This window comes from Trichosurus vulpecula, chromosome 6, assembly GCF_011100635.1.
Source record: "Trichosurus vulpecula isolate mTriVul1 chromosome 6, mTriVul1.pri, whole genome shotgun sequence".
Lineage (NCBI taxonomy): Eukaryota > Metazoa > Chordata > Mammalia > Diprotodontia > Phalangeridae > Trichosurus > Trichosurus vulpecula.
This window is the reverse complement of record NC_050578.1, coordinates 159,008,263-159,032,891: the sequence shown is the minus strand read 5'-3', so window position 1 is coordinate 159,032,891 and position 24,629 is coordinate 159,008,263. Positions and strand designations below refer to the sequence as shown.

At 34.4% G+C, this 24,629-nt stretch overlaps 1 protein-coding gene across 1 annotated transcript in view; it reads right to left on the bottom strand.

The window, feature by feature from the left end:
* FRYL (FRY like transcription coactivator) overlaps nt 1–24,629 on the bottom strand; it is a 315,130-nt gene that overhangs the window by 122,663 nt on the left and 167,838 nt on the right. The window contains exons 14-18 of the mRNA XM_036763836.1: nt 17,524–17,625; nt 5,227–5,330; nt 4,757–4,865; nt 3,470–3,556; nt 213–384 (exon numbers count right to left, since the gene is read on the bottom strand). Of these exons, the coding sequence (XP_036619731.1) occupies nt 213–384; nt 3,470–3,556; nt 4,757–4,865; nt 5,227–5,330; nt 17,524–17,625 (574 nt within the window). The remainder of the gene's footprint in view (nt 1–212; nt 385–3,469; nt 3,557–4,756; nt 4,866–5,226; nt 5,331–17,523; nt 17,626–24,629) is intronic.

Here is a 24,629-nt window from a genome sequence, read left to right as displayed (position 1 = left end):
TAGAAGGCTGTATCTGGCCTTGAGGCTACAGGTTCCCCATCTCGTTTTGAAATCACATATTAACTCAACTGTTCATTACTTCAAGAGTATATAATTGGATTTATGATTACAAAGTTATAAAAAGTTATAATTCTAAAATTAAATTCTATATATAATTCTAAAACAGCAGAAGCATTAAAATCAGTTCACTATTACAGATACTAAATACTAACCTATGACTTTTGCTTCTTCATCTGTCAAAGTTTTATTAAGAAAAATTTTCTTCACACGAAGAGTGTTTCCTGAGGGAAGAATGACTCCTGTTGTTGGCATTGGTGGCTCACCATCTTTCTGCTGCAAACTGTCTGCTATCACAAGGAAGACTCTGAGACCAATGTTCATCCTCTTCAAAGAAAAGGTTCAAAATGAAGAAATTAGAGCCTACGTTGTTACAAAATGATCTTTTCTACTGATTAATATTAATTTACAAAAATAATGGTAAATTTACCAAAAAATATTATAGTACACATGAGATATTGTTCATCTGTATAGACAGTCTAGGAAACCAATTCTGAAGACAATGTATAAACCAGAAAGTATTTCTGAGGTGTAAAACGTACCAGTTGTCATTCTGCCATATTTTACATGGCGGGGGGTGGGGATTCGGGGGGCGGGGCAGGAAAGCCTCTACTGATTAGTTTATCAGAGAAAAGAGTTGTAGCTCATTCTACTTTCTTATTTTTTGGCTTTGCATTGTTGAGAAAATACCCTAAGAAAGAGGTATCCTCCTCCTCCTCCTCCTCCTCCTCCTCCTCCTCCTCCTACTACTACTACATTAAATTAAGACAAGAAAAAAGTTGAGGGCTGATGTCTCTTGGCATTAAAAACTCAGACTTCACTTTGGAAGTAAAGCTGTTATTGAATATACAGACTAGGAAGCTCTGCTATCTTCTTGAGACCATGAATAATAATTTTAGCTTCCTGTTGTCCCAAAGTATACTTAACATGTCACATAACCTTTTAGAATATTTTTTTTGTTTTCTAGTTAGTTTGGTAGATAGAGTGTTCTATGATAGTCTATTTTCAAAACATTGCACTTATTAGTCTTTCACTGAAATCAAATAATATTTTAAAATAGAACTCAAGAACTTAATTATAACTTACAGGTTACAAATATACTCTGACCACTTTGATTCACAAAACACTACTGAGAAAACACAACTAAAGCAAAACGACGTTAATATTTTATTATTTCTCTTAAATGATTACTGCTTGTTATATAAACAGTCACCATGAAGCTGTAATGTCTATATATTTTTCCTTTGTGTCTATCACTTCAAATGCTTTCTCCATTCTATAGATCAAGAATATTAATCTCATCAACCAGATCATTGTACACCTACTGGCTCTACTTATGTCCCCCCTTTCTAAGACTCATCCCCCCAATAACATTAAAATTATTAGTTTCTTCAAAGCAGGGAGAGGGAAAGGAATGCTTCTGTTGGTTCTATCAGTTATAATTATTTTTTCTACAAAATTGGTCCAAAAAATTCAGTAGTGAAAAGATGTATAACTAATTTAGAGAAAACAGTGTCAGGATCCAAAAGGATCTTGACAGGTTATAGCACTGGGCTAAATCTACTAAGATTAAATTCAATAGGGATAAATAAAAATCCTCAAACTTCAGTTCAAAAAAATCAACTTCATAAGTACGGGTTGGGGAGGCATGGTTTGACAGCAATTTGTTCGAAAAGGATAGGTGGATTGCAAATTCAATGAGATAGCACTATTATGTAGTAGCAAAAAAAAAATTAATTAATTTTGGATTGAATTAAATGAGGCATAGCTCTAAGACAGGGATTTAGAGGTGACAGAACTTCAGTTTGTTGCCCTCATCAGCCCTTATCTATGTTCAGCTTCTGGCTGCCACAGTTTCTGAAGGACAATGATAAGGTGGAGAGTGTCGAGAAGAGGGCAATCAAAATGGCAAAGAACCTTGAGTCCAGGGATATTTACTCTGAAGAACAAAAGACAAAGGGGCAATATGATATGTATCTTCAAGTATTTGAGAGTCTTTTGTGTGTAAGCAGCATTAGACTTGCTATTTTGGACCCCAGAGAGTAGAAAAAAGACCAAGAGTATAAAGTATAAATTGTAAAGAGGTCAATTTAGATTTGATATTAGGAAAATCTTGGTAACAATTAGAGCTACGTAAAAATGGAAAGGTCTGCCTTGGGAGTTAGTGGGATTCCTCTACCTGAAGGTCTTCAAGCTGAGTCTGAATACTTTTTTGGGTATGTTACACTGGGGATTTCTTTGGGGATGGGTTTGACAACTTGGCTGAGGGCATCTCTTCCAATTCTTGAAAATCCATAATTCTGTAGTTTTATTTACACAGGAAAAATCAAGATAGAAATACTATCATTTCTCTAGTCGGACATTCACTCATTAGTTACTGGGTAAATTTCTGACATTCGTGGTACCAGCAGTGAATTTAATTTTGATAGACAGCCTAAAGAGGGTGACTCTTCACATTCTCTGTCCCTTTTCCCAGCACTCTGCCACTGACATTGCAGAGTTAGAAGGGGATTCCAAGGATCTGGTCATTTTGCAATTTTGTTTGTTTCACTAGAAGTTACAGTTAATACGTAAACCAGTGCCAGCCTAGAATTGCTTTTTAAGGAAGGTTCCAAATAAGAAAACATGCAATCTGTTGTTGAGATGGCATTCAAGGTATTTCTGGCATGGCAGAATCTGCCATAGCTTATACTCTGCTTGGTTAGTCTTTAGGAAGCCAGCGTTGGCCACATACTACAATGACATATTAGAGTAGGACCTCTGCAGAGGCTATATCAAAGATTTCTGCTATATACTATATTGGTGCTTCTTGAACAAGTCAGCACAAACCCATGATAAGGCATGGAGAAATGACAGCAAATTAGCAGATATTATAAAATCTTGGGAATATGCTGAAGCACACTGGAATGGTAGATACAAGGGAAAAGTATGTAGTAATTAGATGAATTCTCCCTTCAGAGAAGCAGAGAAGCATTATTTCCATCAATCCCAAACTGGTCATTTCTAGCTTCTTCACCCTTTATCACCCCCAGATATCTCCTAGAGAGGGGTAAGTAGTTATTAGCAATGATTATCCTTTCACTCTAGAAGTAGATCAAGCCCATTTTTAACTTGTTACATCCCTTGCCAAAACAGTCAAAATACTATACTGTATTTTGGAGAAAGAATGAAGGAGGAAAAAAAAAGGCTTTTTTTCCCCAAGATGAGGGATAGTATATAGCCAGAGGGAAAATTCTGATTTGCCTAAATAGACAGCTTGAGAATCAACCATCAACACTTTTCAGATCTCTAGTCAGCAGTTTAATTTGTTTCACCATGTTTTTAAATAACAGCAAATATGCAAGTTTCTTCTTTTATGATGGGATATTAGAAGTTTAAAAAGCATAGAAAGAATTGCATCAGATCCTTTTACCTCTGGATTAATGGTGAAGGTTTTAGTGGATTTTCCAACACTGAGAAGATCAAATATTATTTCTTTCATTGCAAAATCCAAACGTTCCTAGAAGAAACATACTTCCATGATACTATACTAAGGAACACTTTAGCTAGTAAAAAAAAAATACAAATCCATAAGCAATTAATAATTTTGAATCTGCTAAGTATGAAGTACTATGCTAGAGGCCCTGGAGGATAAACATCATAACAAACGCACAATTTCTTGTTCTAAAAGAAATTACAAGCTATTCAGAAACATACGAGAAAAACATTAAAAGTTAAATAAAAACAATGCAAGCACTGTCACAGGCAGTCTGTAATTGCAAAATTAAAGTTAAGATTAAAATTAAAGACTGAGTACTTTGTGAGTCCAGAGCACAGTGAAATGGGCTTGAATGGAATTTGAACTGCATCTTTAAAGTGGAATTTGGAGAGGCAGACAACAGGGACCCAAGAAAATGGCATTAGAAAAAGACTAATTTAGGGAGAATAAAAGGACAATTTGATGAAAGCACAGAATCACACAGAAGAAAAGTGGAATATAAGGCTAGAAAGAAAGAGGTCAGATAGTAGAGAGTCTTGAATGGCAAGGTAAGGGCTTAGACTCCTATGAAAAGTGAAGCCATTGAAAGTTTTTGAGAAAGAAAATGAGATGATATAGTGTTTTAGAAAGATTAATCTGATATCAGCAGCTAGAATGGATTGCAATAGAGGAGTAATGAGAGAACAACCAGTTAGAAACATATTACAATAGTGTAGGTGTGAAACGATGAAGAGTGGGAAAAGATAGGACAAAAGATGGACAAAACAATGGTATATTTCAGAAATGTCATTTGGGGAGATATTGCATGTGAGACATGATTTATTTTCATTAATGTTAATGAAAACTTAATTGCAACAAAACTTCATTATTTTTGTGTGCTATATGATTAAAAATACCCATTGTTCTGTCAAGTCCAAAATAATTTCATTTGAAAATATTCGTATTTTTTGCATCTTGGTTCTAAAGTAGATAATTGTATATTCTGGAATGCTAGCATTAAATACACTTATTCTATATCACTCAGTCAAATATTTAGACAAAAAAAATCACAGTAACATCAAGATATTTTACTTTAAATATTTTATAATATCATGGGTTTTATTCATAATTATCCATAAATAATATTTATTTTGCCTGGATTTAGAAACTGTGAAAGAACTACTTATTATTGTCTGTTATTTAGAAAACAAATATAAATGTACTATTCTATGGTGGGCTTACCTGAGCAATGAATTGAATAATCTTGACAAATATATTAAGTGGTGTATCACGAGGGACTACGCTACGGGAGCCTTTTGGGAAAAGTGCCGATACTATGCTCATAAGACGACTACAGGAAAAAAAGAATTTACAAACAAATGAGATGATAATGAGAGATACTGTTGCTATTGCAACAGTAAAATAAATTTATTTTTTTTTTCATAATTCTTTAAAAGTCTTTACTAGTAGTAAAAGGTTTTATATTTCTTCTTCTTGTACTTTTAATACATTATCTCATTTGATTCTCTAAACAACATTGTGAGATAACAGAGGCTGAGAGAGATGAAATTACTTGTTCAAGATCATAAAATTAGTGGGTTTCTGAAGCATATCCAAATTTTGGTCTTCACAAAGCTATTATTTTAAACCCATTAAAGTAATTTTATTTAACTAGGTAGTCTTGTTAGGTGTGTTATACAACTGGTACTCACCTCTGAGTTACAGTGTTGCTTTCACATTTTATTCTAATTACATAAACCCACAATAGTCTATACAGAGATTCCAGTGCAACTCGGGACATTTTGGGATCTTTATTCTGTTAAAAAAAAAACACCAAAACCAAGTATTATTTCTTCCAAAATTTATGCTGTTAAAAATAATTAAACTCCTTTAATTCCAAATCACTTGCTCAATAATTATTAATAAAATTAAATTCCCACTTTTTCCATTAAAAATATTTTTAAAATATTTCAAGCATGAATCAATATTAATCTTATTTGGCAAAGTCTTTTTCGGCAATTTCAAAATAGTCATTAAAATAGTTAATTAGAAGAAGTATAAACAGCTAAGGGTGATTATGGCTTTGCCCAGGGCAATGGAATTCAAAGAGTACCAAAGTTAACTGTTTAGAACTAAGTGAACAAGAACAATTAATTAAAATGGGAAGCCACTAGATTGTGTGGATTGTTATTAACATCCCTTTGTGAGTCTATCAGTATCTAATATTTAAAGGTAACTATGATCAAATCAGTGCAAATATTCTCTCTACTGATATAGCTTGCAACCCACACCTGCCTATTTGGTGTGACTCCAGCCCAAATCTTTTCCAAAGGTTGCTATGGAGGGTCTACTCAATGTGTTGGTAGCATTCCTCAATTTCTCTCTTAAAAAAAAAAAAAGTCTGATTCCTTAAATCTTTCAATCAGTCATTTCAGATACTGGAGTAGGAGTGGGCAAGAGAGAGTCCTTTATGTTCTTACTCAACCTTGGCAACTGAACCTCTTTAATGGCAAAGGAAATTAAAACAAAAACACTCAAAATGGCAACTATATTTGTGAATGTATTACATTCTGCCTTGGTAGTCCCTTATGTCTTTATCCTTCAATTTCTCTTGGCATTAAAAACTTAAAAACAACAGAATAAATGGGTTGTCTATCCCTTGCTCATCATGTGGTCATTCCATCATCTTTTTTGCTAATTTCTTTGATGACGTTATTTACGACTGCTTCCATTTAATCATTCTTTGGAGACATTTTAGCCTGTTAACCCTCACCACGAACCTCCTATTATCATCCATGAATTGTCATTGGATCAATTGGAAGAATATTGGCATTAAAAAGATGGGGTTTTGTTTCATGGAAAAGCTTGGAAGTCTTTAAAATAACTATCATTTCCCAAAGGCAAGCCAGTCCACTCTACTCTTCTCACTCAATTTCAGTCCAACTATTGTCCATTTATCATCTACTTGCAATATCTAATACAAACACACATACATATGTACATACTACATATACATACATATAAACATGCATATATATGTATATATGCTGATGAATGTGAATGAGCTCTATATTGTCTACTTGCAATGTCTGTTCAATATAAACACGTGTACATAACATGTATATATACATATATGCATGTATACATATATATGCACATATATGTATATATCTTGAGATATGTGAATGAGTCCTATAGGTTGTCCATCCAAATGAACAAGAGTCATTGTTCATCCACCTAGTTTTCATTACGAATAGTTTGGCTAAGTTCTTATTATGTATCTCATTTAAAAAGCTCTGTAATGTTCTGGAGTTTAATGAAATCAACACAATATAATTCACAGACAAAAACATTTGAAGGACCTCACCATCTTGAAAGAATCCATCCCTCAACTTGTGTTCTGTGATGGATCTCCACCATGAGAGTGGCTAACAAGTCTCTTTTATACCTTGCTTGACATTAATGATCAGCAGGTAGTTGAACAAGGTTATCTCTATTGTCACATCTTTCAAAAAATCTTGTATAATTCCGACATATGCAACCTTTTTGGAATAAACATTTTAAAGTAGCCCCAATCAAATGCTTTATTACAGTAACAAACACAATGGGCTCTTCTAATTGCTACATCTTTCAATTATGTGATTTTAAGTAAGTTTGACTGTGGAATACAGCTTATGAAAGCCCATATGCTTTATCCTAATACCCTTGACAAGAATGCTTTCAACATAGATATAAGATAAGTCTAATAAAAATTTTATATAGATGGGAGATTGAGCATATGGGTTGGTCATTATTGATAATTGCTTTTTTTTGGTTGGTATTTTTGATATGTTCCACTACTCCAGAAATGTTTATGTGATCCCTCAATATCCTTAAACTTGTCTCTAACACAGATCCTTTCATGTGTATACTTGGTTTTGCCTAGCTGCTTTTGGTTACTTCAAACCAAATGATTTTTTTATTCTTCAGTGCCACGTTCACTTTCTCCATAAATTTATCAGAGATTGTGATAAATTTCCAAATGTGGAGGCTCTACTATCTTTGATGTTTAAAAGTTTCTTATAAAAATGTGACCAAAAAGTGTGAACAGAGTTTTCAAAAGAAGATAGGAAATCTGTTCACCACCATAAGATTATTCTAAATCATTAACACACACTAACAATTAACATCCATAAACCTGGCATGATGCTGATAGTTCACTAATTTCCAATTTCACTATATACTGGCGCTTCCCCACTTCCAACAAATATACCCACATCTGCCCCATCCTCAAAAAGCACTCACTTGATCAGTCCATATCTGCTAGTGATCAAATTATTTCTTTCCTTTTCACATTAAACTCTTTGTAAAGATCCTTTGCAATTAGAATTTGGTCTAAGAGTCAAGAGGGAACCCCTGTGTCTTACTGAGGAGAGAGTACTGTCAATTCTACTTTCATAGCATCTCTATCATGTGTCCCTTCTTCTAACAAAGCAACTACATTGCTACAGGCCATCATCATCTCAATGCCTGGACTACTGCAATAGCCAGCTCACTGGTCTTCCTGACTTGTCCCTCCCCAGTCTTGTCTATCCTCCATTCAGCTGTCAAATTGATATTCCTAAAATACAGGTTTGATCATTTCACTCACTCCTCATTAAAAAACAGTGGCTCCCTATTACCTTCAGGATCAAATATAAAATCTTGTTTGGCAACTAAAGCATTTCACAATCTAACCCCTTCTGACCTTTCCAGCCTTCCTTTACCTTACTCCCTTCCACACTCTCTTGGATCCATTGACACTGGTCTTTAACTTTCAACTGATTTTTTACTTGCTATCCACCATGCTTAAAATACTCTACCTCCTCATGTCCATTTCCCAGCTTCTTTGGCTTCCTTCAAGTCTCAGATAAAAGTGCATCTTCTTCAAGATGCCTTTCTTGATTCTCTTTAGCTCCTGTCCTCTTAGATTATCTCCAATTTACCCTGTATCTGGCCTGTTTGTTTGTACACTGGCTCCTCAAGAGCAATTCTTTTGCCTTTCTTTGTATCTCTAGTGCTTGGCACAGTGCCTACCTGGCACATAGCAGAAACTTAATAAACGCTTGTTGACTTGACTGCTAGACACATATCCCGGGGGGATCAAAGACAGAGAGGCACCACACACCCCAAAATATCTACAGCAGCACATTATGCGGTGGTAAATGATAAAAAAAGAAAGTTGGCACCCTTTGATTGAGGAAATGTTTAAGAAATTATGGTATTCAATATCATATAATAATACTGCTCTGAAGAAACTGCAAATATGAAGCATTGAGAAGCGAAGGAAGAATTACAAGAACTGAGGCATAATGAAGTAAATACAATTAGGAAAACAATATCTATGACTATAACAATATAAAGTACAAAAATATGAAATTGAATGATGCGTAATTATAAAAACTAAGTTTGACCACAGAGAAGAGTTGAAAAAATGCACGTCTCTTCTCTTTAGTGAAGAGGTAGAAGACTATGGATATTTAAGGTTATATGTACTGTCAGAGATGGCTCATGAACTGGTTACTTTTATAGAAATGCTTCTTTCTCTCACTTTGTTAAAGTTTTTAATAAGGAAAAATGATGAATAGAGGGAAGAGGGGGAGAAGGATGAACTCAGAAATGAATATGACATAAAAAGGTATCAATAAAAATAAAATTCAAAAAAAAATCTTTGCAGATCTTTTCTTTCTTTTTTTTTTTGTTGCTCTCTTCCTTTCATACTTAAATGTTCTTAGGATGACTGCTTAATTGGCTCTCTCCCTAAACTTTATTCAAATGATTTTTTTCTCTTTTTATTATGTCTTACAATTTTATGAGGCAATATCACTCAGAATTTTCCACTATCCATCTGGATAAGATTTTACAAAAGGATTTATATTCTAAACATGTCTTGCCCTTGGCTATCATCTCTCTTTACCTGCAAAGTCAGTCAAATGTGTGCTAATTATGACAGTTTTCAGGTTCTTCTAGTCTTCTTATGAGCAACTTACATATATATATATCTTAGAAAAAAATTTGTGAAATTGCAGTTTATATTGATATCTATTCTTCCTGTATTTATAGGGGTTAGGTTGGACTGTTTCAAATCACATGCCAGATTTTCTCATTTTTATTCATTTTTATACTTTTGTATTAATTTATATCTCTGCTATAAGAAGAATAGTCAGTGGTATTCCTGCACACAGGCAGCAGCTGCTCTAAGAATGACTTCTCCACCAATACTAGTCATTTTTGGTGTTTCTTCTTATGCCTACTTTGCACTGGAGTCCTCAAGATTGAAATAATGTTGACTTAATTTAAAAGGTATTATAAAGTTCTTTACAGAATTTTTCTATTTCCTTACTATCTGTTTTGGTACTTAAGCTATACTTATTTTTTCTTATTTATCAGAGGCAAATGATCCACCTCTCCAAGAATAACGTTTGAACCATCTATTCACTTTTGGCTGCACTTTTCTCCTGTCTTCTGATAACAAGAACATTAAGATTTTTATGATTTAATTCCCTCAGCATTTCTACTTGTGGTTCAATGAAGACCTGATAGGCAAAGAACACAAACCTAAATTAACATTTAGCCTGGGGAAGAGAAGGAATAGAGGTGGTCCTTAACCCTCCTCCTATCAATAAGACTGCACAAATAAAAGTGAGTGGCACAGCCTTTCAGTTTTTCTTTGCTCTCAGGGTTGCTAAGGCCAAGTATTTTATTACCAGGTGACCAGCCTTCAGATGAGGAGCTTTTTCAATTGAACTAGGCTGGTCCTCAGAAAGCTGGCATTCTATAAAAGGGAGGGCAGATGGGGGAGGAGGTAATCAAAAGCAAATACTTTGGAAAAGAGACAGGGTCAAGGGAGAAAATTGGATAAAGGGGGATAGGTTAGGAAGGAGCAAAATATAGTTAATCTCTCACAACATGAGTATTGTGGAAGGGTTATACATGTGGCCTATGTTGAATTGCTTGCCTTCTTAGGGAGGGTGGGTGGGAAGTGAAGAGGGGAGAGAATTTGGAACTCAAAGTTTTAAAAACAGATGTTCAAAAACAAAAAAAAAGTTTTTTGCATGCAACTAGGAAATAACATACACAGGCAATGGGGCGTAGAAATTTATCTTGCCCTACAAGAAAGGAAGGGAAAAGGGGATGGGAGGGGAGTGGGTGACAGAAGGGAGGGCTGACTGGGGAATGAGGCAACCAGAATATACGCCATCTTGGAGTGGGCAGGAGGGCAGAAATGGGGAGAAAATTTGTAATTCAAACTCTTGTGAAAATCAATGTTGAAAACTAAATATATTAAATAAATTTAAAAATTAAAAAAAAGAATTGAAAAAACAAGAAAGAAAGAAAGAAAGAAAGAAAGAAAGAAAGAAAGAAAGAAAGAAAGCTGACATTCTGGGTCCTGACACTTCATTAAAAAAATCTCTCTAGAATGGTAGCATCTGTCAAATCTTGTGCTCTACTTGAATAGCCTTTAAAAATCCAGGATAACCACAAAATGATGAACAATGATAGACTAATTTTCACTGAAATATACATTTATTGTAATTACTTCTTATATTATTTTCATATCATGAATTATAAAACTGATTTCAAAGTACTTGTCATTGGTGCCAAATTGCTCATTATGGCTCTGTTTACACCGAATTAAGCTGTACTGGTTTCAGGGATTAAATTTGTTCAGGAAATATTTACTTCTAAGAATCAGGTATTCCTTACAACTACAAAAGCATTCTATCTGGTGATACATGCACAGGCACACAAAAGGTTTGATGCTAAAGGGAAGAAAGGAGTTAAGATAATGATCTTTTAGATAATTACTTTTTTAGGTTATTTGAACCAATGGAAAAAAATCAGTGGTATTCTAATTGGTGACATTTATTTAATGCTTAAAAAATAACATGTACATGCCCTTTGTTTTTACATGAAATGTAGAAATCACCATGCTTGAGTCAAATTTCTCATGAGGATGGCTTCTGAAGGAATTATTAAAAAGCAATAAGACAGGGGCAGATGGGTGGCACAGTGGACAGCACACTGGCCCTGGAGTCAAGAAAATACAAGTTTAAATGTAGCCTCAGACACTTGACACTTACTAGCAGTGTGACTCTGGGCAAGTCACTTAACCCTGAACACCTTGCCAAATAAATAAATAAATGAATGAATAAAACTAATCTCATGCAATTCTATAAGTATTAAAAATAAAGTTTAATTCTTTGCTATGGCTATTAAAATTTTTTCATTTTTTTTTAATTCCAGGGCCTTAAAATGCATTATTGGGTTTTTAAGTTCTGTGAAATGGGTACGAAGTATGTATGAATCTTTATAGGTTTGAAATCATAACAATTTTGAGCTCTTTGTCCAATTAGAAGCAAACCATGAAACGAATTATGAGCTTTCATAATCATAATCCAAAGAAATACCTTTACATATAAATAGCTGAACTATCTTATGAACTAATTCTAATATTTCATATCTCTCTCTCTCACACACACACACACACACACACACACACAGAGATGTGTGACCCCCAAACATGGCATAGTGAAGAAAGCACTGACTTTGAAATCAGAAAAAAACTAGGTTTAAATCCTGCCCTGACACACATTAGCCGTGTATCTGCCCTGTCGTTCCTCCTGGAGACTGCTGAACTTTTCATTTCCCAAAATAGCTCTCTAAGACTATAAGTCACAGTGAAGTTGCTAGTGTGGCTTGGTTGAACAAGTCTCCATGTCAGGGGTTCACACTAGAAATAGAAACCACAGGTATCTACCTGATTTATTTCATCAACATCCATACAAATAATATATATAAATATATATGTAATATACCACACATATTTCAGCTATAAACTGAAATGAAGGCATCTCAACATCTCAAATAAAAAGTACTAAATGGAAAATGGATAATAATGGGGAATACATGCCAACCTAACTTTTTCATCATCATGATTTGAATTCAAAATCCCATGACATTTTTCTAACAAGTTCTTTTCTATAAGAAAGGAACTCAGAATGGGATTTTTTTTCCTATAAATTAGCTCACTTCCCCCCAAAATAAAGTTAAAACATGATAAATTTGAAATTAATTGTGAGGGAAAGCCAATCTATTTGATAATAACTTTTTAAAAAAAGAAATCCACTTTCTATAAGTATATTTGGTCACTTGAAAGTGCAAATGATTAAGAATGGTAAAATGGAGTTAGATAAAAAAATTTTTAAACACCTTTAACAAACAGAAAACAATACTTTGCATTGAGCCTATCTAATACTTAACTATAAAGGAAATCTTCCTAAATTCTTGGGCTGCCTGAAAAGTTGAGTAATATGAGTTAGGCATTATGGTATAGAGGAAAGTCTGGTGGCTTTGGAGTTGAAGATCTGGTTTCAAGCCCTGGCCCTGCCTCTTCTTATCTGTGTGACCTTGACCAAATTAATTGTACTTGTAATTGTACTTGTCCATCCTCCCCCTGACCCCACATAATCAGCTTTTGAGTCTTGTCAATTCTCCTTTCATGTTATGTCTTACATCAGGCTCCCTTCTCCTCATTAAAATGGCTTCCACTACAATTTAGGTTGGAATAACTTGGATTACTGAAATAACCTCTGAAATGATCTCCCTGCATTTAGGGTCTCTCACCTGTCCAACGCATCCTCCACACAGCTGCCAAAAGCACAGGCCTAACTATGTATGTAACTTCCTTCCTCAAACATCTTCAGTTCTAGGATAAAATACAAACTCCTCGGCTTCTGTTTATATTCTGTTACAGACCAGCTCCTACCTACTTTTCCAGTCTTGTTTCATTTTATTAAAGTTCACATACTCAAACTGGAATCCTTGCTGTTCTTCATACACAACAACAAATCTCCTGACCACATGCCTTTGCATAGGCTGCCCCACCCCCATCCCATCTCTTGCTTCTTAAAATCTGCAGCCTGTCTCAAAGTACAGCCAAAGCAATCTCCTGTCCTTGTCTCCCAAAAGCTTTTGTTCACTCCTGAAATTATTTTTATTTATACTTTTTATATGCTTTGTATGGCCTATAAGTTTCTTCAAGCTCTAGATCTAAGATACAATGAGCCTCTTTTACTTTTAGTAAAGGTAGTTTACAAAACTATGAAGTGATATTTATATATAAATTTTATATATTTACTTATATATCTATCATAATCATTCTTTTGTATTTGGTGAATTACCTGTCCTGTAATGTTAAAAATTTCCAAAGGCAATGACACAAGTCTAAAGTATCAATTTATGCAAACTGTCAAATACAAAAGAAATTCTAATTTTTATGAGGAAAAAAAAACCTGTCAGTTTGATCATGTATAACTGGCCTGAAAAAAAAAAGAAGGAAATAAGGAAACTGTGAACCACGGTACAAGGCTTTTTGGTTTTGTTTTTAACTGAGCAGTAGCTCCTTGTTTTAAACTCATTTTATCCGTGATCTCTAAAGATTACAGTTTTGTTCTGCGAAGAAGTTGATAACTAGCAGGAGCTACTTCTCTTGAACGATGCTCAAAGCAGCATTTAAACAAAGTAGACATGCAACGCAACAATGGGCAAAGAACAAAATGCTGCACAGATGGACAACAAAGCAATATCTTAACTTTAAAACTTCAATACAATAACTCACCTGGAGTGTTTCTATTTGTTTTCTGATACTGTTGTTAGATGGCATCTAAATAAAGCAATGTGAGACAGCAAACATAACCAACATGAGATGCGGCACATGCATGTTAGATGAAAATAAGCACAAGACAGCTATTCACTAAGGTCTCTATTTAGGAGAAATTAGAGTGTTCCACCAGCAGTGGCTGGACGTATTCATCAAACTCCTATGGCTTCCACTCTATGGAATGCATTTATAATAGCTAGAATGAGAAGGAACAATTACAATGTGGTTCCTATGCACATTTTTTAACCACGTTTTCTAATGTGAAATGTGCTTATTTTCCCATTCCAAGCACTGCATATGGTTTTAAGCGGATTCAAATATAAAAAAATTTTTTAAAAACAAACAAACCAAGCAACATGTATTTGAACCTGCTCCTGACTTTAGACACAGTCCACCCATATCCTACATGTTATGCCTAGTTTATTCTTATATTTGTTTTCATTTTCTACTGAAAAGAAATTAAAATATTTCCCTTTCTACACATAGGCCCCCAAATGGCATCAAGATATCCACACGCACACATACAAAGAAAACCACTGACCTTTGTTCAGAGCCAGTTAAATTTTTTAGGGAAAAAAAATTAAGTAAAAGAAATCTCAAAATAGCATTCTGGGCATGCAGAAACAAACTCCACTTGCTGGTAGGGTATGAATTGAAAAATGAAGGAAAGGGAGGCTTATTTAAAGTTTTATTAAATAAGAAGGAAAAAATGGAACCATTTCATAATTTCTGGTTCATTCTTTCCTCTGTTCTTCTCTCCCTTTCATCCTCCCTCCCTTAAAGAAGCACAGACCTAGCAAGGAACTTGAGAATTTACCTGACTTATTTATATGACTTTATAAATATATTTAAACTTTTTCTTTAAATTATAACTAATTATTGTAAGTTTCAGCTCAGACAGATAGGCTTTGAAGTAACACTAATCTCCAGTAAGTACAAAAAGTAGATGAAATAATCAAGAAATTTCTTGAATCTCCCTTCTTCAACATAATAAAGTTGAGAGCAAAATAATCTTGGAGAAGAAAAGTCATCAATTATTTTCATCATGAAAATTTCTTGGCTATTTCTGTGTAAGATGAAATTCAAGACATTTCTTGATCTAATTATTTATTAGTGATATCACATTAGTTTGTCTACAAAAGTTATATGTAAAATTTCTGCTAAATAGAGCCTTATTATAAATTTGTGTTAATGATCAAGGAGACTATATTCCAAACATACTTGCTGAGTGGCTGGCTCTTAATTCTTAGAATTAGCAAATATAAATATCCATTGAGAGAAATGGATTATATTTCAGAATACTTAGCAGGAGACAAAGGTTCAAAGAAAACATAGTATTTTAAAGAAAAGCCTTAAGACATACATACAAACAAAATTAAGGCATTGCTCAAGTATTATAAATGTTAGATGAAAAAAAATTCCTCCCGACAAATTTAAAAAGAAACAGAAAAGTACGAAATGTCATAAAACAAAGAAAACCCTTTCAAAACATCAGTGTGTTCCATTTTAATTAATCTACATGGCATATTATAAAATTTTAGGTATGATGTTTTGTTAGGTATATTCTCATAAATGTTGATCAGGACACATCATCATTAGAAGAAAACAGAAAGTTACACATAATACTTAACTCATATTACATAAAATACAATCATTTTATTTTGACTAATTTTAAGAAAGCTATTCAGACTAAATATGATAAAAATAGTTAAAATAAATTACTCTGAAAAAAATTTTAAAATTCTCAGTTGCACATTTCTATTAAAAACAATAGTCAATTAGTAATTTTAAAAAGTGAATGAAAATGAAATAAAGTATTTTCTATAATTTAAAAATATAGCATTGATCTATAATTGAAATATATTATTTAATTTGCTTAATATGATAATCAATCTCACCAAACTAGTTGAAAGGAAACTTTTTTTTAAGTTATATTGTAGAAGGAAAGTCTTTAACACATTTCAATAATCTAAATTTAATTTGCAATCCAGAAATTCTTCAAAATTTTTTTAGCAGATAAACAAAAGAAGGAGAAAAGGAAATAGTAGAAACTGATTTGGTATAAAAGACTGGAGATATGTAATATTTCTGCACTATGGCTTTAGTATCTGTGAAATTATGTCTCCTGTAACCCCAGTCCAAAGACTATTACAAAATTAAATAATTTCTAAAGTTGTTTTTTCTACTTCCACGGAACAAAAGTTCAGTCAAATTCTAAAACAGGGAATATGTGGATAGACCCCAAAATGTTGTTAAAATTTAGCAGATCTCTAACTGGTAAGCATAGTAGTCAGCGAAAGACACAGATAAGCCTTTCCACCATTTATCACACACTAGGGAGATCTTGATCTAAAAAAGAATAAAACAGGCACTAAAGCATTCATGCCAGATCTAGGCTGGCTACCGTACCACCTCATAATCTGGGTGCTGAGTTTGTCATCCAAAGCAGTGCAACTTACACTACAATTTAACAAAACCTCTCTACTTACTTCAATAGCATATAAGCTCTTTAAGGGTAGGAATTATTTTTGTCTTCGTAACCCTAAGGTCTAACACTTGACCTGGCACACAGTAGGGAATTAAAGTTTGTTAACTGCTTATTGAAATATTTTAGTTTTATTTTAAATTGTATACACAAAGTCCATATGAATGAATGCACTGAAGTTTTTGACAGTTCCTGAAATTAAATTATTTCTTACTTTTAAAAATATGACAAGTTTTTTAAGAAAATTTGCCAGTTATTTAAGAAATCCTAAATCCCAATAATTAGTTTCTGGATTGGGCTAAGCAGACCTATATAAAAGGCTTTAATTTGTTTTGCATAGCAAGATGTGTCAAAAAATGAGCAAGAATCAATATTAGCAAATACTCAAATGTCTGGGTTTGTTCAAAACATATTTTTTAAAATAAGAGAATTTGTGAATTGTTATTCATCTATGGTGTTTATGATTGAAAATTCAGTGTTTAACTGTGTGACAAAGTATTTTCTACATAATGCTTAAATGGTTGTTGAAAGAATAAGTATCCTCTGTATACATTATCTTATTTCCAATAGCATCAGTTTACTAACAATTATTCCCAGACCTAAGATAATATCAGTTGGTAGTTATTCTACAATGTAAAATAAATGAAATTGGCTGATAAAATATTAACAGTCTAAGAGAATGAAATGAATGTGCCTTATAAGGAAAAAAACAAGAAATATCATTTGAAAGTACTTGAGAAGGAACTAACATACTAAAATATTTTAGTTTTATTTTAAATTGTATGTGTTTTTGAGTAAACATACCGATGTTTTGACAGTTCCTGAAATTAAATTATTTCTTACCTTTAAATGTGACAAACAGTTTTGTAGGAAAATGTGCCAGTTATTTAAGAAAAATTGCTTTTGACTGACACATAAAAGGCAGGTGATCAGTGGATACAAAGCCTAAGAGACGAAAAAAAGAAAAGTATGACTTTTATTGAGAAGTTACATACTTGTTATACACATTATACTCATTCCTATAAAAAAGGAAAAATGTTCTTTTGCATTGTTTTGATACATGAAATAAGAAAAACACCTACCTTCAACATACTTTATCTTATTCCTTTAAAGCATTAGTTTCCTAACAAAAATTCTCAGGCCTAATCATTAGATTAACTGACCTAGTGATAGTATTTGAAAGTATTTGGGAGGGTACTAAATATACCAAAAAATTTATCACTAATAAAACAGAAAAATATAAATGAAAAGAACAATGTTTTGATCTCTCCTTTCTCTCTCTCCCTCCTTACTACTCTCCTCCTTCCAATCCCTCTTCCTATTAACTGGTTTGATTCCAAACTGGCTCTGAGACTGTCACACTGGAAAAGGGGATTTAAGCCTGGCCCTAGAACATTTCAAATTCCACTTCTGATAAGTGTGGTTCAGTTAAATTCTTGGACCATTATGGACATTGGGACAGAACTGATAATTTAGATAGGTCAGATATTTTTGGAAGTACCACATGTCCAATAGTAGAACTAAGCTTTAGTTGAACTTAAAATCTACCTAGTCTTCTTGAGAATTATAAACTTACAGGGTGAAGCTAGAATTCTATTGGGCTTTCCAGTCAAACAAAATATAATAAATCAGGTTTGCTCTGGTACAACACATTTTTATTAGGCTAGGCTAGATTTAAATATCTTTCTAAGAACTGATATAAATATACTATTCTTCTGACTGTTTTTTCTCTGTGTTAATGTTTTCAGCTCACTATATCATATACTTCATTAATGCTTCATGGAGACTTAGCGGCAAGGTCATTGGCAGGAGGATAAGATTTTGCTGACCTTACAAAGAGAGGAAGGTTTCACATATATCCAACTGAGGACAATTCTAGATAATTTCTAACAAGTTCATCACCGTAAAAAGACCTGACCAGCTACGTGGTCTACACCAGTGAAGTGAGCATTAATACTGACTAAATCATGGATTCTTGAAAACTGAAGTACTTGTCATAAAAAATAATCAGTTTTTCCCCCTCTAAATTACATGTGAAAATGGTCTCATCTTTATTTTTTTAGTGTATGATTTTTCATATTTCATTCACTCATTCTTTCATCTGGAATTTACTATGGTTTATGGTACAAAGTACATCTTAGGTTTAAACATATTTTTCATCAATTTTCCTCCCTAGTTTTCCCATCAATTTTGTCAAATCAACAGTCTTTTCCTTAGGAATTTGTATACTGTGAATTAGGATCACAGTTTCAGAATCTGAAGGAAACAGGGAAGGCATCTTACATTTGACAGATGAGGAAGGAGAGGCCTAGACAGGGAAAGTGGCTAGTGAAAGATAGCAGAGGTGCTCAGGAAATGAAATCTTTGCTGTATGACTAAAAGCTAAGTACTGTATTACACCATGAGTTGGCTATGTACTTTAGGTTCTATTTTTAAATTTTTATTCAAGATAGAGTTTTGATAATTATTGCACTGTAATTGTTTGAGTTTGAGTAGCCCCAATACTGTTCTCCACCTTCTGGTCCTCCAAAAAACAACATTTTTTTCATTATATGCTTTGGTATTCTAGACTTTTTATTTGTCTAAATCTGGGGTGTTTGCTTTTTTTTTAACATTTATTATGCCATGGATACCTTTGGTAATCTGATATAGTCTTTTACCCCTTTTCAGACCAACATTTTTAAATGCATAAAATACCTCCTATTACAAAGGAAACCAAAGGTCAGTGAAAATAAATATGTATTTATTTTTGCACCTGATTTCAAGGATTCCTTGAAATCTAGGGGTCCCTGGATCTCAGGTTAAGAACATCAGATATAGAGAGAAAAGTGAAGAACCAAAGACAGAGCATTGGGAAATACACAGAGCTAATGAGACAAACATAGAAAACCAAGAAAAAGAGACTCAAAAGGAATGGACAATCAAATGGGTAAAACGAGAATAAATGGAGTCAAGTTGCAAAAGCCCTGTGAGGAAAGAGTATCCAGGAGAAGGTAGTGGTGTCAAATAATGCAGAGATACCCTGTTTTGTTTGATATAATTATTAAGAAGAGTCCATTTGATTTGGCAATTAATTGCTGGGAACTTTGGAAAGAGTATTTTAATTGAACAATTAGGTCAGAATCCAGACAGCAGAAGGTTGAGAAGAAAGTGAGAGGAAAGGAAGTTGAGGGGCCTTGTATAAAGAGAGAGCTTTCTCAAGCAGTTTAGCTGAGGAGTAGACACAGGACATGTGGAAAGCTGAGTAGAATAAGAAAAAATTTTAAGAGGAAAAAAAAGCCGAAATTGCCTGAGGCAAAGAATTCTTCAAAGCTAAATCACTAGCAGCTGGAGCAAGTGGTTAAGATAACAAACTATAAGGCAGATGAAGAAAATATGCCGAGCAGCAACAACTCCACAGGGGCTGCCCAGCAGAGGGCAGCAGAGAACACTTGAGCAAGACAACCTAAAAAACAGCCATCTGATAACGTGGCCAGATGACATGGCAGTATCAGATGTCCCAGATGTTCCCTATGTGTGTGTGCCTGGATGCATATTCCCTGACCACATGGCTTTGTGGCATGTGCCTCCCTCCCCCCAGAAATTATGTGGTAACCCGTGAGGGTATATATATACCTGTGAACGTGGAGATGTTTGTTTGTTTGAAATCATTTATTTTGCTGCGCTGTTTGACTAAACAGCTGTTGATTTCCCATTAGGAAAATTAAAACTCAATGAAAGCTCAGGGAAAAAAACAACTTCATGTGGATATTCTAAACATGGAAGATAGTTTAACATGTTTCTGGTTAGCAGGGAAAGAGTTAGTAAAGACTGCAGATTAGAGAGAAAGTGGGGCTGATGACAATGACAATCTATTGGAGAAAACACAGGATGATGATGATGATGATGATAGCTAATAATTACATACCACTTACTATGTACCAGGTACTAAGCAATTTACAATTATTACCTCATTTGATCCTTAAAACAAATCTGGGAGGTAGGTACTAATATTATCCCCACTTTACAGACGAGGAAACTGAGAAAGAGGTTAAATGACTAGCTCAGGGCAAGTGTCTTGAACCCTAATTTGAACTCAGGTTTTTCTGACCTGAGTATCCACTGTGCCATCTAGCTGTCCCGGCATAGTGTCTGGCAACTTTCAAGTGGTTAATAAATATGATTGGTTGATGCGCTTTAGACTTTTAGGGCAAAGGGACTTCAAAGAATTCACAGAATGGACAGAGTGCCATAACTTAAAATTCTACAAATTACTTAGATCAAGAGGAACGGAAGGCTCTCAAGAAATAAATACTGATGACAAAGCATAAATGCCTCAAATGAGGTAGAAAACATGGTGGTATCTTTAAAAAATGCAATCAGTTCACATTTTTTAAAGACAGAGGATGAAAGCAAGGATAAATACAAAAGACATACAAAATTCTATAAGAATCCCAAGAACAGTACAACTAAATCAAAGTGAGATTTGTAACGAATCAATCCTAACAGAGAAAAGCATATTTTCGGCTATACTGGGCACAAAACAAAGATCGAATGAGACACCAAGAGCTTGAAGAAGTTGGGGTAATAACATCTTAAGACAAAAAAAATTTTCAAGCCATTCTTGCTTTTAGTTCATTTACCACATTAAGTGATCTTCAAACTTCTAAGTATTCTGAGAGATTGTGTTTTCATCCATTTGGACATTCCCTCCACTGATGTAAACTACAGCTCCTCCAAGTTTTCTCATGCTACACAATCCCATAAATCTTCCACAAAGGATCTCTCCAACTTGATGGAGACCTTCAAATCATCTTTACTGAATATGTAGCAGGGTCCCAATGTCCTACATGGGTTGACCAATTGTTCTCTCTCATTATCAGAGCATGACTAGTCTACGTTTTTTTTTGTTTGTGCTTACATTGGATAATACCTTTTCAATCTTGGTAACATACAGCAGCATGCTATTTTTACACTGTTCTTCGGGTTATCTGTACGTTTAATTTTATAAAAGGCTGCAAGTGTATTATGATTCATACACAACAGAAGAATATTGATGTTAGGTAAGAATGTGCAATAGCAAACACTAACATTTATCCAGGACTTTAAGGTTTCCAAAACACTATACATGTCATTTCATGGTCTGATAATGGGCAATTCAATCAAGTATTTGGAACTTCAGGTTTCCTAATCTCAAAATTGGAATAAATAAATAAATGCAAGACCTAATGCCCAGGATTGCTTTGAGAATCAAATGAAATGACATAACAGTTTTGTGAGTATTAATGCAATATCAAAACACCAATTGGTTTTTCTTTAGAGATATTGTCAGATTTTAATACATATTTCAATATGAACAAGCTACAGGAATATTTTACTCAGCATTCAGTGCAGAAAGACATGTAAATTTCATTTTTCTTTTTTTATGAAATAAATTTCTCATCTGAATGTGATTTTTTATTTTTTTAAGTTTTAAAAAATCATTATTTATTTAATATTTTTAGTTTTCACCATTTATTTTCACAAGAGTCTGAATTACAAATTTTCTCCCCATTTCTACCACCCCCCCCAACCCAAGATGGCATATATTCTGATTGTCCCATTCCCCAGTCAACCCTCCCTTCTGTCACCCCACTCCCTCCCATCCCCTTTACTCTTACTTTCTTGTAGGGCAAGACAGATTTTTATGTCCCATTGCCTATATATCTTACTTCCTAGTCGCATGCAAAAACTTTTTTTTTTTAATATCTGCTTTTAAAACTTCCAAAATTCTCTCTTAAAACTTCCAAATTCTCTCCCCTCTTCCCTCCTCACCCACCCTCCCTAAGAAGGCAAGGAATTCAACATAGGCCACATGTGTATCATTATGCAAAACCCTTTCACAATACTCATGTTGTGAAAGACTAACTATATTTTCCTCCTTCCTATCCTATCCCCCTTTATTCAATTTTCTCCCTCGACCCAGTCCCTTTTCAAAAGTGTTTGCTTTTGATTGCCTCCACCCTCATCTGCCCTCCCTTCTATCATCCCCCCTTTTCTATCTCCTTCCTTCTTCTTTTCTGTGGGGTAAGATACCCAACTGAGTGTGTATGTTATTCCCTCCTCAGGTCAAATCCAATGAGAGCAAGATTCACTCATTCCCCCTCACCTGCCCCCTCTTCCCTCCCAAAAGATCTGCTTTTTCTTGCCACTTTTATGCGAGATAATTTACCCCATTTATCTCTCCCTTTCTCCCTCTCTCAATATATTCCTCTCTCTCCCCTTAATTTTATTTTAGTTTTCAGATATCATCCCTTCATATTCAACTCACCTTGTGCCCTCTGTCTATATATATATACACATATATGTATATATACCCTTCAGCTACCCTAATACTGAGGTCTCATGTATTATACACATCATCTTTACATGTAGGAATGTAAACAAAACAGTTTAACTTTAGTAAGTCCCTTATGATTTCTCTTTCTTGTTTACCTTTTCATGCTTCTCTTGGTTCTTGTGTTTGAAAGTCAAATTTTCTATTCAGCTCTGGTCTTTTCACTGAGAAAGCTTGAAAGTCCTCTATTTTATTGAAAATTTATATTTTGCCTTGGAGCATGATATCAGTTTTGCTGGGTAGGTGATTCTTGGTTTTAATCCTAGCTCCACTGACCTCCAGAATATCATATTCCAAGCCCTTCAATCCCTTAATGTAGAAGCTGCTAGATCTTGTGTTATCCTGATTGTTGTTTCCACAATACTCAAACTGTTTCTTTCTGGCTGCTTGCAGTATTTTCTCCTTGATCTGGGAGCTCTGGAATTTGGAAACAATATTCCTAGGAATTTTCTTTTTGGGATCTTTTCCAGGAGGTGATTGGTGGATTCTTTCAATTTCTATTTTACCCTCTGGCTCTAGACTATCAGGGCAGTTCTCTTTGATAATAATTTTAAAATTATCTCTCCTGGATCTATTTTCCAGGTCTGTGGTTTTTCCAATGAGATATTTCACATTGTCTTCCATTTTTTCATTCCTTTGGTTCTGTCTTATAATATCTTGATTTCTCATAAAGTCACTAGCTTCCACTTACTCTAGTCTAATTTTTAAGGTAGTATTTTCTTCAGTGGTCTTTTGGACCTCCTTTTCCATTTGGCTAATTCTGCCTTTCAAGGTGTTCTTTTCCTCATTGGCTTTTTGGAGCTCTTTTGCCATCTGAGTTAGTCTATTTTTTAAGGTGTTATTTTCTTCAGTATGTTTTGGGAGGGTTTCCTTTAGCCAGTCATTGACTTCTTTTTCATGGTTTTCTCACATCACTCTCATTTCTCTTCCCAATTTTTCCTCTACTTCTCTAACTTGCTTTTCCAAATCCTTTTGGAGCTCTTCCATGGCCTAAGACCAGTTCATGTTTTTCTTGGAGACTTTTGATGTAGGCTCTTTGACTTTGTTGACTTCTTCTGGCTGTATGTTTTGGTCTTCTTTGTCACCAAAGAAAGATTCCAAAGTCTGAGTCTGAATCTGAGTCCATTTTTGTGGCCTGGCCATGTTCCCAGCCAACTAACTTGACCCTTGAGTTTTTTGTCAGGGTATGACTGCTTGTAGAGAGTACTTTGTCCCAACCTTGAGGGGCTGTGCTGTTGTTTTCAGAGCTATTTCTACACAGCAAGCTCTGCCACACCAGCACTCCTCCTCCCCCAAGAATTGCCAACCCGGACTGCAACTCAGATCTTAAGCAGGCTCTGCACTCCAGCTCTGATCTGCCACTTAATTCCTCCTACCAGGTGGGCCTGGGGCAGGAAGCAACTGCAGCTACAGTGCTGTTCTCAGAGCTGCACCACCTCCCCTGCTTCTGGGGTGGTGGACAAACTGCAAACTCCTTTCACTCTGTCCCTGAAGCTTTTCCCACTAACCTTCTCTGTTGTCTTTGGTGTTTGTGGGTTGATAAGTCTGGTAACTGCCACAGCTCACCAATTCAGGGCGCTAGGGCTTGTTCCGC